At 30.7% G+C, this 12,738-nt stretch overlaps 2 protein-coding genes across 2 annotated transcripts; both read left to right on the top strand.

Moving 5' to 3' along the window:
- Positions 1-1,110: 1,110 nt before the first annotated feature.
- LOC100798454 (very-long-chain enoyl-CoA reductase) lies at positions 1,111-3,031 on the top strand. Its single transcript, XM_006574735.3, has 2 exons — positions 1,111-1,488; positions 2,347-3,031. Exons 1-2 carry the CDS (start codon positions 1,159-1,161, stop codon positions 2,815-2,817), a joined length of 801 nt encoding a protein of 266 aa, XP_006574798.1. The 5' UTR covers positions 1,111-1,158; the 3' UTR covers positions 2,818-3,031.
- A 7,396-nt stretch (positions 3,032-10,427) lies between these two features.
- Positions 10,428-12,361, top strand: LOC100797930 (steroid 5-alpha-reductase DET2-like). Its single transcript, NM_001289370.2, has 2 exons — positions 10,428-10,839; positions 11,764-12,361. The coding sequence occupies exons 1-2, from the start codon at positions 10,510-10,512 to the stop codon at positions 12,232-12,234; spliced, it is 801 nt and encodes a 266-aa protein (NP_001276299.1). The 5' UTR covers positions 10,428-10,509; the 3' UTR covers positions 12,235-12,361.
- The last annotated feature ends 377 nt before the right edge of the window (positions 12,362-12,738 follow it).

Raw genomic sequence — 12,738 nt, 5'->3', positions numbered from 1 at the left:
AAGAAAAAGGGTACATAAGCAGCAGGTCGCGATAACTACAAGGCCATTTAGACAATTGTCTTAAGACCTTTCCCAAATTATTTAAGGCTTAAAATTTTTACCTTTTTTAAAAAAATATATTAATTATTAATTTGAATTATTATGATATATTATATATGAGAAAAAATGTTATATACTAGTGTAAAATTTTTAAACCATCTTCAAATCACAATACATTATATATGATAAATTTATTAATTTTTAAAATAATTATTTTAAAATAATTCAGATAGTTATATATGATTGAAATTATTTATTTGAAACTATTTATTGGAGAGCATATCTTAATAGTAATTCTAGATTTTCCTTAACTTTACAATTTAAATATATATAATTTTAAATGAATATATTATATAAATAAACTGTGTTAAACAAATACCTGGTTGATCAAAGTACGAACTAACTTGAATTTTTCAACTCTTGATTTAAACGTTGTATATACAAAAGGATTTAGATTTTTTAGTCCTTAAATTTTTTAAAATTTATATTTGCAGTACTTGAACTCTTTTTTTCATTAATTTTTAGTCTTTTAATTTTTTTATCCTTATTTTTAGTCTCTTGCAAGAATTATAATCAGGGATGAAAAAAATAATTAACAAACTAGACGAAATTTAGCGTGGACCTCCTAAGCTGCGGCATGGTACCTAAGTTTTTAACAGTCCTTGTATATAATAAAAAAAAAATAACGCATTATACGAGATCTAGATTTCGTATTAATAATTTACTCTTAAATGTAATTAAAAAAAATTCTAGTAAAAATAATTAATTAAGTTGTTTAGGAGAATTTAGTCATAATAAAATTAATAAATACTTATCATGTACTAATATCATATCATGAGCCATGGCAATCTGTTTCAAGTTTAAATAAATAACTTCATCAGATTTGATGACAAAAAATAAAAGGATAAGAGGTTTTCAACTCATTCTCTTCCATTTTTTTTTTTATCAACACAGTATAGTATTTCTTTCTGATTTGTTTCATTATTTTAATTAATGATGTATCACATTTATTATATTCTTTTTGTCTGTACTGATCGAGAAACAGATATACGTGGACCCCACTGGAACAATTTATCTTCACCAAAACCAGTGGATAGCAATTAGCATACAACTCCAACGATGGTGATTATGTCTGCCTTGTTCAGCTTCATATTCCCACCACCATCTTCTCTGGTGGTTTCGGGGATGTCAGTGATAAGCCTTGTGTCACTGGCTAATGCTGGCTTCTCAGAGATTAGAGGGAAGCATTTGAACTATTCAAAGTTTTGGAATGCTAATCCCTCTGCAGAAAAGCAGGTCAAGTTGTCTAGCAAAGCTGGCATGCTTTTGCTGTACACTCCTGCTTTTCTTGCTGGCCTTGCATCCTTCTGGATCTTTCCTCATCAAGGCCTCAGATCCACCCTCCTTCAGTCTGCAGTTACCCTGCATTTCTTCAAGAGGGTCTTTGAGGTATGTAACTTCTATAATAGATAAAAAGATCAAAATACTTAATTGATTGGGTTATGGGTTATGATGGGATGAATAATAGGAGACTTTTTTGGCATCAAATTGTTCTCTCTCTTTTCTTTTCTTTTCTTTTTTTTTTGTAATAATTTTTCACTTTAGGTTTCCATTCATTTTGAAAAGTGAAAACCCATCTTGATGTTTCGTTAGGATGATGAATTATAGAATTTAGCAAGGTTTTAAATTTTGGTCCGCTGCTACCTTTTGGGGTATGAACGATTGCAATAGTAGTTGCATCAGTGCATTTGTTTGTAATTTTTCACAACGTGGAAGATTGTAACAAACTTTAATGGCAATTTAAAACCTTGGAATTTAGTAACCTGTAACAGGGTTTTAACATGTACTTGATATGTTGCGGAAAAAGAGTTCAAAAGCCTTGATGCCGTGATTAAAATCATGGTTGCGGAAAAAGAGTACTATTCTAATTTGATTTCTCATTTATTTTTAGAATCAGTCTTACTGCTTTTGCTAAGGAAGTTTTAGAAATTAGTACCCCTATCAAATACTTGATAACAAAGAATTGCAGCTGCATTTTGATTGGAAATGATTGATTCTTGGTGTGACATGATTGACAAATAAATGTGTCTCTTAAGCATGTAGTTTGGGATTTTGATCTCCAAGCTAATGTGTATAGAAAAACATTTGTTGAACAAGATCAACTTCGTCAATGCATTCAGTAACTTGAGAGATTAGTCCCTAACTCCTGGTAGAGGGAATTTTACTAAGCAACCCATAGTGTTCTGTTGTTGTTCTTTTATTGGATTCCACCTCAATTAAGAATGTTGTTTTTTCTTTAATGTGTAGGTTGTGTTTATTCACAAATATAGTGGTGCCATGCTTCTTGATTCTGCAATCCCCATCACTCTGAGTTATTTCCTATCAACTGCAACTATGATCTATGCTCAACACTTAACACAAGGGCTTCCAGAACCACCAATCGATCTGTTGTATCCTGGCATTGTTTTGTTTGTGGTGGGCATCATTGGCAACTTCTACCACCACTACCTTCTATCCAACTTAAGGGGAAAGGGTGAAAAGGAGTACAAGATTCCAAAGGGTGGCATGTTTGAGCTTGTCATATGTCCCCACTACCTGTTTGAGATTATTGAGTTTTATGGGTTCTCCTTCATTTCGCAGACGCTATATGCATTCTCTTTCACCGTAGGCACTACTTTATACTTGCTAGGTAGGAGTTATTCAACTAGGAAATGGTATCTTTCTAAGTTTGAAGATTTCCCTGAGCATGTTAAGGCTATCATCCCATTTGTCTTCTAGAAATGTTGGAAGGAATAACTAATTTTACTTTCATTTCTCAGACGCTATATGCATTATCTTTCACTGTAGGCGCTACTTTGTACTTGCTATGTAGGAGTGATTCGACTAGGAAATGGTATCTTTCTAGGTTTGAAGATTTCCCTAAGGATGTAAAGGCTATCATCCCATTTGTCTTCTAAATGTTAGAATGGAACAACTAATTCTTCTTGAGTTATACATGTGCTAGATTGTGTTTTTTGGAATTGCAATTCACCAACATCAAAATTTGGGTGATTTAATCAATTATTGCAACTGTTGGCCTAGATTCTTGCCAATTAAATACCTAAAATATGCATTAACCCCTAATTTGCCACGTTGAATTAGTGACATTCTCCTATATATACCCCCCCATATTGAGAAAAGACAGAAGACAACAAACAATAGATCAGACAATGTTGAGCTTTGTAGTCCTTTTTTTAGGAGTTAAAAAGACATATATGCCTCTGACGTGAGATTAACTTTTTTTAAAAAAAATACGTTCTTAAGAGGTCCCTCTAACACTTGTTATTTCCAGAATGTGAACTTTATTCCTATCTAATAGTGTGATTCATAACTGCAATAAAAACAATACTATCACCTTCCTTTGGCACTTTGGCCAAAAGCAGCTAAAAGCAAACATGATGCACATTATAAAGCACTGAAATAGGACTCAGTTAAAATCAAGCCCGGACAATATACTTTTTTAAATAGTTTAGTCATGTTTTCATTGTATGATCCTTAGGCTCCACTCTTGCTTTCAGAATCTACATACTATTAAATTGTTGCCCAAAGTAACAATTATCAAATCGAAAGGCAATGGCTACTTCTTCAATCTGTGTAGAAACTGCTGCGAGATTTTGCCATACCAGCAGAATTAAACTCATGTCTACATGCAGAATTAAAACTCGTGCTTGCCTCTTCTCACTTTATGTAGCTAACATTCAACCGTAGCAAAGCATATGCATCTCTTAGTTCACCAAGAAATAAGATAAATTTGTTGTTTGTGATATGAATATTAGCTAAATGGTTTAATAAATAATATTTTTTGTTGAAATTTAGCAATCTCTGGGCATGAAAAGCATATTATAAATTTCACTTAAATTATTAAGAGAGATAAGCCAATCTGATGTTTAGCAGGCTTAAATCACTGAGGTCATATTGTCAGAGAAACTGGAATTCCATATCACATAAATCTCAAAACAACCAGCTATCATGCCATCCTAAGTCAATTCTCATCAACAAAATGAAGCAGACATTTATAATTTATCTGAAAGATAATTAATTATTAATTATAAGCGTGAAAATCAACATAATTTTAATGTATTTAATTTAATTAATGTGCATGTGTGAAAATAAACATAATTTTAATGCATTTAATTTAATTAATGTACATTGTGTGAAAATAAACATAATTTTAATGCATTTAATTTAATTAATGTACATGTGTGAAAATAAACATAATTTTAATGTATCTAAATATTTAATTTTTATTTATATAACCTGTTTTTAAGAAAATAAACAAAAATAAAATTAAAAAAATAAATACATGTCCGATAAATCACTAAATAAAAATCACATTAATTTTTTTTAGAATTTAAAATAAAGTTCATGAATAAATAAATAATTAATTAAAATGCAAAGAAGGAAGAAAAACAAAAGGAAACGAAAATGAAAAAAATAAATAAATGAAGAATACAAATACATGACCTAACAAAAAAAGACGTCTTCCTTTTTTCTCACTAGATTTTTAAATATTTTTAGAAGTTTTTCAATTTTAACATCATAAACTAGTAAAAAGTGTATGAAAAGATGAAAATGCATCCATGAAACATGATGAAATTGTGTAATTTCCTAACAAATACGTCACTGAAAGATAAAAATATAAAATTTAATCAACGTGTAAACATTACAACAAATGTATCGGGTCATTAGCTTTCTTTTTTCTCATTGGATTTTTTAATATTTTTAGAAGTTTCTCAATTTTAACATCTTTAACTAGGAGATGATTTTTTTTACAAATTAAAAATGTCATTACAATTACAATTTTACCTAAAAATTATTCATGGATCTGATTTAATTATAATGTTTCACAAAAAGTATTTTTTTTTTTACTTTAACATTTCATTAAGCATGAGAGTATAAAAAATTATTTACAAGTTTATTTCTTTTAAATTCAATTGAATTTACGAATTTTTATCATTAATTTAACGTTAATAAAGAAAATAAAAAAAATAATTATTTATTATATTTTTTATTTAATTTTGTTTACTTTCACCTATTTAATCTTAATTCTATGATCTGAATTTCAGTTAACAACCTAATCGGAATTTTAAATGGAGATCGACTTTTATTTGTTATTTGATATGAGTTTAGTTAAAAAAATATTAAATTACTAATTCGATCATTTTGTTGTAATTATTATAAATTTTTTTAATTATAATAATTAATCACAATCTACTATTAACGTTCAGGTATATTTATCGCACTTTTTACACTTTCAAGAATTAAATTTTATATTTTCATCGGTCAGGTACACATTTGTGAGCAAAGTGGAAAGAAGAAGAAAAATAAAAAAAATATTATATGACAAATATACTTCTATGTTATCATTTAGAGCGATCTAGCGATCACACTGTGACAAATTCATCCTTCTATATAAGATAGTTTGTCCTCTTATGCTGCCAGATTTTGAGAAAGAAATAGGAGAAAAAATGACAATCAAGAATCATTATCAAGTTATGATTTAAGATAGTTTGTTTTTATATATATATATATATATATATATATATATATATATATATATATATATATAAATAAAAGCTTTTACCTTTTTTTATAGAATATAAGCTCTTACCTAAAAAAATTATAAATCTATTTTGTACATGTATGATAGTTAAAACTGAATCTAACAGAAATATGATAAAAAAAATCTAACACAAATAATGATTCTTAATTCTATTTAAATCTTTGTGGAAGAGAGGTGTCTATTATAGCATTGGACCACTAAAGATGAGTTAGAAGAAGAAAGAATTTAGTTTGATGTAAGGTCAATTTTGGAGAAGAAAAATGTTGTTCAATGACATTATCTTCTTTTTATACAATAATCTTTCCTCCAAATTCACCTATCAATTTCCTGCTCCCTCATCACCACCAACTTTAAATCATCACAAAATCTTTCCTCCAACTCATTTTCCCACACAAATCTTTTCCTCCTCCACTCAACCTTCCATTTCAACAAACGCTCCCAATGTCTCTCCACCACTTTGACACTTTACTAAGTCTTTCACCCTCCCCTCTTCTATAAGAAGTTCCATATTTTGCAATAAGAACTCTACCCCATAGGCTATCTTCATTGAAGAATATTCTCTACCCCATATTCTTTTTCTTTAAAATATCTAATTTGGGATGAAAGTGAGTTTTGAGAGGTGAGAAAGTGTTGGCACTTAGTAGTGTGAAATGGAGGGATATGACCTACGTTAAGTCTGGGGGTGCACTTACACCTTCTCATTTTTTTAAAATTCATTAAATTTGTAAATAAAATTTTATATTTTTATATTTTATTCCATCTATATTTATATAATTGAACCATTGATTTTATTTTTTATAATTTGTTCCCACTGACTTAGGGTCTTGGATCTGTCACTCGATATGATTCAGGCATTCAGTTATAGGCTATAGCATATAAAATTGCATGACGTTAGTGAGAGTAAACATTTATTTTATCCGTCCTGATTTACACACAATGCTTTGTGTCTCTGATTTGAAGACGTTGTTGTTGCACATGGGTGCGATCACGATTATAAAAATTGTATCAAATCTGGACAGAATCAGGATTATATGTGTGTTTGGGTTTTTGTTTCAGCACCTCAAACGGTTGTTTATTTCAATCCATTTGAAGAGTAATTTTCCCGTTTGAGGGCATTGTAATGTGTGTGAATGCTTATTCAAACACACCTATATATAGTGTATGTTTGATTGCACATCTCGGATCCATGTTCAACTGATAATCACGGTTAAATTAAAATTGATGTAAAAGCAACAACTAAGAACGTGTTTGTTAGCCAATTTTCACGTCCATTTTCAATTTTACGCAGAAGCTACAAGACATGCTTTGACTGGACGTGGTTAATTGCGTCAACAAACTGAAATCAATCATGCAACAGTAGTTGTTTCTTTCAATTTGCCTTCAAGATTTCTTTGTTAAATCAACATGAGGTCGCATATATGGATTTGTCAAAGAAAACTTGTACTTATCAAAGAAAATGAAAAGGAATTATAATATCTTTAAATTAAGCTTAATAAAATAATGAAATTTATTGATATTTTAGTCTAAATGTTATGGCCTTGATTGTTAATATATATATATATATATATATATATATATATATATATATATTCTTATTTTCTTCTTCTATACTTATAGAAAAATTACCTAAACAAGTCATTATTCAAAGTTCCCAAGTAAATTAGCACCTAGAGCCTAATCAATCATTTGTCACAAACTAGAAATTTATTGAAGAAGAAAAATAATCCTTCCGAAACAATAATTTTTAAAATATTTAATTTAATTTCTTATCTTTTAAAAATTTTAATTTAATTCTTTATGTTTTTAAAAGATGAATGATGGTTTTAAACTTTTTAAATAAAAAAAAAAACTGAAGTGATTTTTTAAAATAAATTATCATTTTGAATAAAATAAATTTGGTCATTTAGTCTATAAATTGTTTTTTTTTCTTCCTACTACAAATATTTTTGAGTTTTGGTGCTAAAGGTAATATAGGTCGGATACGAGAATAGAGGAAATTACACATGGAAGGGGTGAGAGTGGGGGCGCAACCAGAAGCACACAATAGTCAAAATTCAAAACTGTTAGATTCTCGAGCTTCTGCAAAGAAATAAGCCTCAAATGAATAATCTTAAAGTTAATTCAATAATTTACAAAATGTGGAAAATGTACTCTTCAAACTTGCCTTCGATAAGCCATTCAATAATTTGTGTTGTTTGATCTGTTTCTCTTGAATGTCTTTCATCTCTTTCTCATCTTCTGTGGCAGGGGCATCATTGCTCTCTCCATCAGAGAACTCCGATACCATATCAGAAAATTGAGAGGAGATGCAAGTTCATTTGATGTGACCACACATTACAAAGTTAAAGAAACAAAAGGGGAGTTCCATAGATGCAATTCATGATATTGATTAATATGACAAAATACAAATGAGACAGAGTTTCGTATTGATTAATTTGAAAAGTTCAAAAAAACACACGAAAGACAAAATAGATGAATCAAGATAAAAAAAAAAAAAAACATTCACGAATCTTACTTACCTTGTTGTCTTTTAAAACTTGAATTATATCTTTTGTAACCATAATCTCCTGCCCTTTCCTGGCTCTTGAGGTGATTCCTGTCGTTCAATTTCTCTACCAATGTCCTGAATCAGGTCGTGCAAGTAAATCTTATCATGCCTAACCTTTATGAGAGATTTTTTAACCAACACCCCAATATGATATTTTATGCAGTCATCATAAAGAGTCAGAACCTCTGTCATCTTACATCCTTTCAAACAACAAGCAATATCAAGAAAAACATTCTTCTCTTCTTCCCCCAAGGCATCAAAGCTGAGTTTAAGTATCTCTAGGATTTCATTATTAGGAATTCTTGTATATCTTCTTTTAACCTTTTGAGTTGCTAGTATTTGTTTGTCCTGAGTCACCACCATTCACGTCTTCCAACAATTTCCTGCAATTGCTTGCGCTTGTTGACATCATCTAAAATCAAGAGAATTCTTTTGCTGGAGCCTAGGTTGTATCATTGAAATTCCTTCTTACTCGCTAACTTAATTTTCTTGTATTTTCTAAAGAAAGATGCTTTGCAGATGTTTGATTTTTCTCTCAAGTTATGAAGAAAACAAGAACCATCAAATTGGTCAGCAATCAAGTTATAAATTGCTAGGGCAAGTGTTGTTTTTCCTAGCCCACCCTTTCCATGGATCCCTATCATGTGGACACCCTCATCAGAACCAACATCCAAAAGCTTCCAGACTAATCGCACCTGTGACCCTAGTCCAACTGGGTAATCCGCAACATGTAAACTAACAGGATTAATCTTCCTGGTGACTGACTTAACAATCCTCTCAATAAACTCGTATTCATATCCATCTCTGTTTCAAAAACAAAAAGAAAGTTTTAGTGAAGTTAAACTAAAAGCCTTGCATCCATATCTTAACAGGTATATTAACAAGCATCTTAACGGGTATCTTTCTTTTATATTGTCTAAGGTGTTAAATTCCACACGCGCTAGACAACTAAAAGTCATCAGATGTTTTGTGCATCACTTCATTTATTTTATGCTGGATCATAGGGTTAGAATCTAGGATGCAACCATCATATTTCCTTAGTTTGTTGCAAAATAAAAATCTGTCTTTTGATTAATTCACATCATTCATAATATTTGCAATATTAGATAGAAAATAATCTTTTTTTTATTTCATGCAATTGTTTGATAACATTAATCGATATCATTTTATCTTTAATGTTTTCAAATAATAAGAGTTTATAGAATAATCATTTGCTATCATAAATTTATAGATTAGAGTAAATTTAAAAAATAAAAATTAAAAAATATATATTTTATTAAAATAAACAATAATTTATGACGTTTGTGAGGATTTGATAACTAATCATTTTTTAGTTTAAATTCTTGTTTGTGCTGAGTTTTGATAGAGTATAAGAAAATGAATTTTTTATAATGAGACTCAAGAATATGTTTTTTGGACTAAAATAAATATTTATAAAATTAATGGTGTTGTGCAATTAATTAAAGATACCGTTTAGCAGGCACATACATGCCCTGAACTCATCTATGATTTCAAAGATTTTTTAAAGAATTTTCTAATGTTTTTCCTGAGATGTTTTTAAATAAAAATTTTAGTCGTGGTGATCCCGGTTGCCATAACTAGTGGGTTACCCATCTTTGAAATGATAACTAGACATGTTTGCTACATTTCAGCAACTTCTCCAAGTTATGCTTGAACCTTTCCTCATGCTTAGCTAATGCTTCTCCATAACTACCCTTCTGGTGTTGCAGATCAGAAGGATACACTTTATAAAAAACCATCAGATCTTTTCATGATCACTGTCATGAAGAGATTTGTAGAGATAGCCAGTAAAACCATGTGTGTGTCTGAACCTCTGAAGCTGAGGAACACATCGAAGGTGAAGGAAGAGGAATGTGATCGCAAAGCCATGAAGCAACAGCATCTTTTACTAATCTATTTTTAGAATCAGTGTTACAAGTAAAATTCTACATTAGTTAAAAATAATAAAATTTAAATCTAAACTTTAAAGTTTTAAATTAAAGTGTAATGTGTAATCATCTCTCCCAAATTTATTTCCTTCAAATTGCAAGAAAAAATATTATTATTCTCTTTCTTTAACATCAATGATCAATCCCTTATCACGTATCTTATTTTTCTTTTCTTTCTCTCTCTCATTACTTGGACTTTCTTCACGTGTCCATTAATCAGAAACAAACACAGTAGATGTGGATCCCACTACTACAATTATTTCAACAGAATATGTTATTATACAAGTGCATGATCATCATGCCTTTTATTTAGCTCTAGGTCCGAGAATGGAAACAGACCTAAACAGAGGGTAACAAAACAAGCAAACACCATGGTGATTAAGTCTGTGTTGTTCAGCTTCATTTTCCCCCCGCCACCTTCTCTGGTGGTTTGGGGGTTGACTGTGACAAGCTTCCTGATACTGGCTAATGCTTTCTTGTCAGAAATTAGAGGGAAGCATTTGAACTATTCAAAGTTTTGGAATGCTAATCCCTCTGCAGAAAAGCAGGTCAAGTTGTCTAGCAAAGCTGGCATGCTTTTGCTGTACACTCCTGCTTTTCTTGCTGGCCTTGCATCCTTCTGGGTCTTTCCTCATCAAGGGCTCAGATTCACCATCCTTCAATCTGCTGTTACTCTGCACTACTTCAAGAGGGTCTTTGAGGTAAGTAACACTTGCTTTGTTACACTTCAAGCATGCAAAAAAAAAAAAGAGATTATATGGAAGAAATAGTTAAGGTTTATTAATTATAATCCTGTTTTCTTTCTATAACTCTCTTCTTTTCTTATGATATCATTTTTCACATATATCATTTTCTCAATCTATTTTTTTCTTCTTTTTTTTCTACCTATCTTTGACTTTTTTCCCAATCAATCCACCATATTTTAGGGTGGACTTATAGATTGGGTTGTGATGAAATGAATATTAGGAGAATTTTTAGTGCAAAATTGTTCTTTTTTTATAGTAATTTTTTAGTTTAGGTTTGCAGTCATTTTTAAAGATCATGTCACCTGAAACAATTGACATAAAGTTGTGCTAGTTTAATTAGTGGTGTGAAGATTGAGTCCGGATATGCAACTAATTGTCTTTTATAATAGTTCTACTTGGTTCGAGGAAGATTGTTTCCAGACTTTCAGTGAAAAATATATTTGGTCTATACCAAAAAAGATTTAAAATCTATCTTGATATTTTTTTAGGATGATGGTTTATAGAATTTAGCAAGGCTATAAAAATTGGTATGCCGCAACCACGAGGTTTTTCGGGTTGACTACAATTGTAGTTACACCAGTGACTGAAATTTTCCATAATATCAAAGATCACGATGAAACCGTAACCACAATTTAAAAAAAACCTTGGAGTTGTGGCAGACCAGTTATGGTTTTCTTTGTATGCCTGGATTATGATGCAAATGAATTTCAAATTATGGTTTTCGGTCACAATTGTGCTGCGGTTGTTGTGATTTGATGCAGTCCACAATCATAGCCTGATGACACTATTCTTGATTTTTCAACACTAAACAACCCTTAGTGTCATATTCTTGTTCTTTAAATGGATTTCAGCTCAATTAAGAATGTTGTTAATGTGTAGGTTCTGTTTATTCACAAATATAGTGGAGGCATGACACTTGAATCTGCAATCCCCATCACTCTGAGTTATTTCCTCTCAGCTGTAACTATGGTCTATTCTCAACACCTAACAAAAGGGTTTCCAGAACCACCAATCAATCTGTTCTACCCTGGCATTGTGTTGTTTCTAGTTGGCATCATTGGCAACTTCTACCACCATTACCTTCTGTCCAAATTGAGGGGAAAGGGTGAAAAGGAGTACAAGATTCCAAAGGGTGGCTTTTTTGAGCTTGTGATTTGCCCCCACTACTTCTTTGAGATTACTGTGTTTTATGGGATCTTCTTCATTTCTCAGACATTATATTCATTCGCTTTCGCTGTAGGCACTACTATGTACTTGGTGGGTAGGAGTTACTCAACTAGGAAATGGTATCTTTCTAAGTTTGAAGATTTCCCTAAGCATGTTAAGGCTGTCATCCCATTTGTCTTCTAAATGTTGTAATGAACATCTAATTCTACTTGAGTTGTAAGTGTGCTGCTAGATTGTGTTTATTGGAATTGCAGCTCTCCAACATCCAAGTTTGAGTGATTTAATAAACTATTTTTTAACTTTGGTTGATTATTTGTAGTGCAGCTACTGAAGAAAGAGGAGTAAAAAGTGCTTAATTTTATTATATGTCATCTGGAGGCTTAAGAAAAGACTGCAACCCTTCAAAATTTTCATGTTGACACAATGAGACCTCTTCTGCACTGTCAACCATTTCAAATAACATATCTTTAAAGATTTAACCAAGCTTATACAAAATAAGGGAAATTTAGACTCCAAAAGCCTATACTCATGCACATTCTATTACTCGGGTTGTAATTGTAATGCAAAGTCTCAAAAGATTTAAAAATTAGATCAAGAGTAAGAAAATAATCAAGGTGTAATTGTAACACAAAAATGTGAGTTGCTAATAAGAAAGTTGATGACAAGGATATATTACTAATTGCACAT

The sequence above is a fragment of the Glycine max genome, chromosome 2 (assembly GCF_000004515.6).
Source record: "Glycine max cultivar Williams 82 chromosome 2, Glycine_max_v4.0, whole genome shotgun sequence".
Lineage (NCBI taxonomy): Eukaryota > Viridiplantae > Streptophyta > Magnoliopsida > Fabales > Fabaceae > Glycine > Glycine max.
Note: the sequence above shows the minus strand (reverse complement) of the source record. Positions and strands in the feature narration are given on the sequence as shown.

Bases quoted from the DNA above. Each gene is read 5' to 3' on its own strand.
- LOC100798454 (XM_006574735.3), top strand. From the start codon at position 1,159: ATGGTGATTATGTCTGCCTTGTTCAGCTTCATATTCCCACCACCATCT. The intron at 1,489-2,346 runs GTATGTAACTTC...TTTAATGTGTAG, and splicing joins TCTTCAAGAGGGTCTTTGAG to GTTGTGTTTATTCACAAATA.
- LOC100797930 (NM_001289370.2), top strand. From the start codon at position 10,510: ATGGTGATTAAGTCTGTGTTGTTCAGCTTCATTTTCCCCCCGCCACCT. The intron at 10,840-11,763 runs GTAAGTAACACT...GTTAATGTGTAG, and splicing joins ACTTCAAGAGGGTCTTTGAG to GTTCTGTTTATTCACAAATA.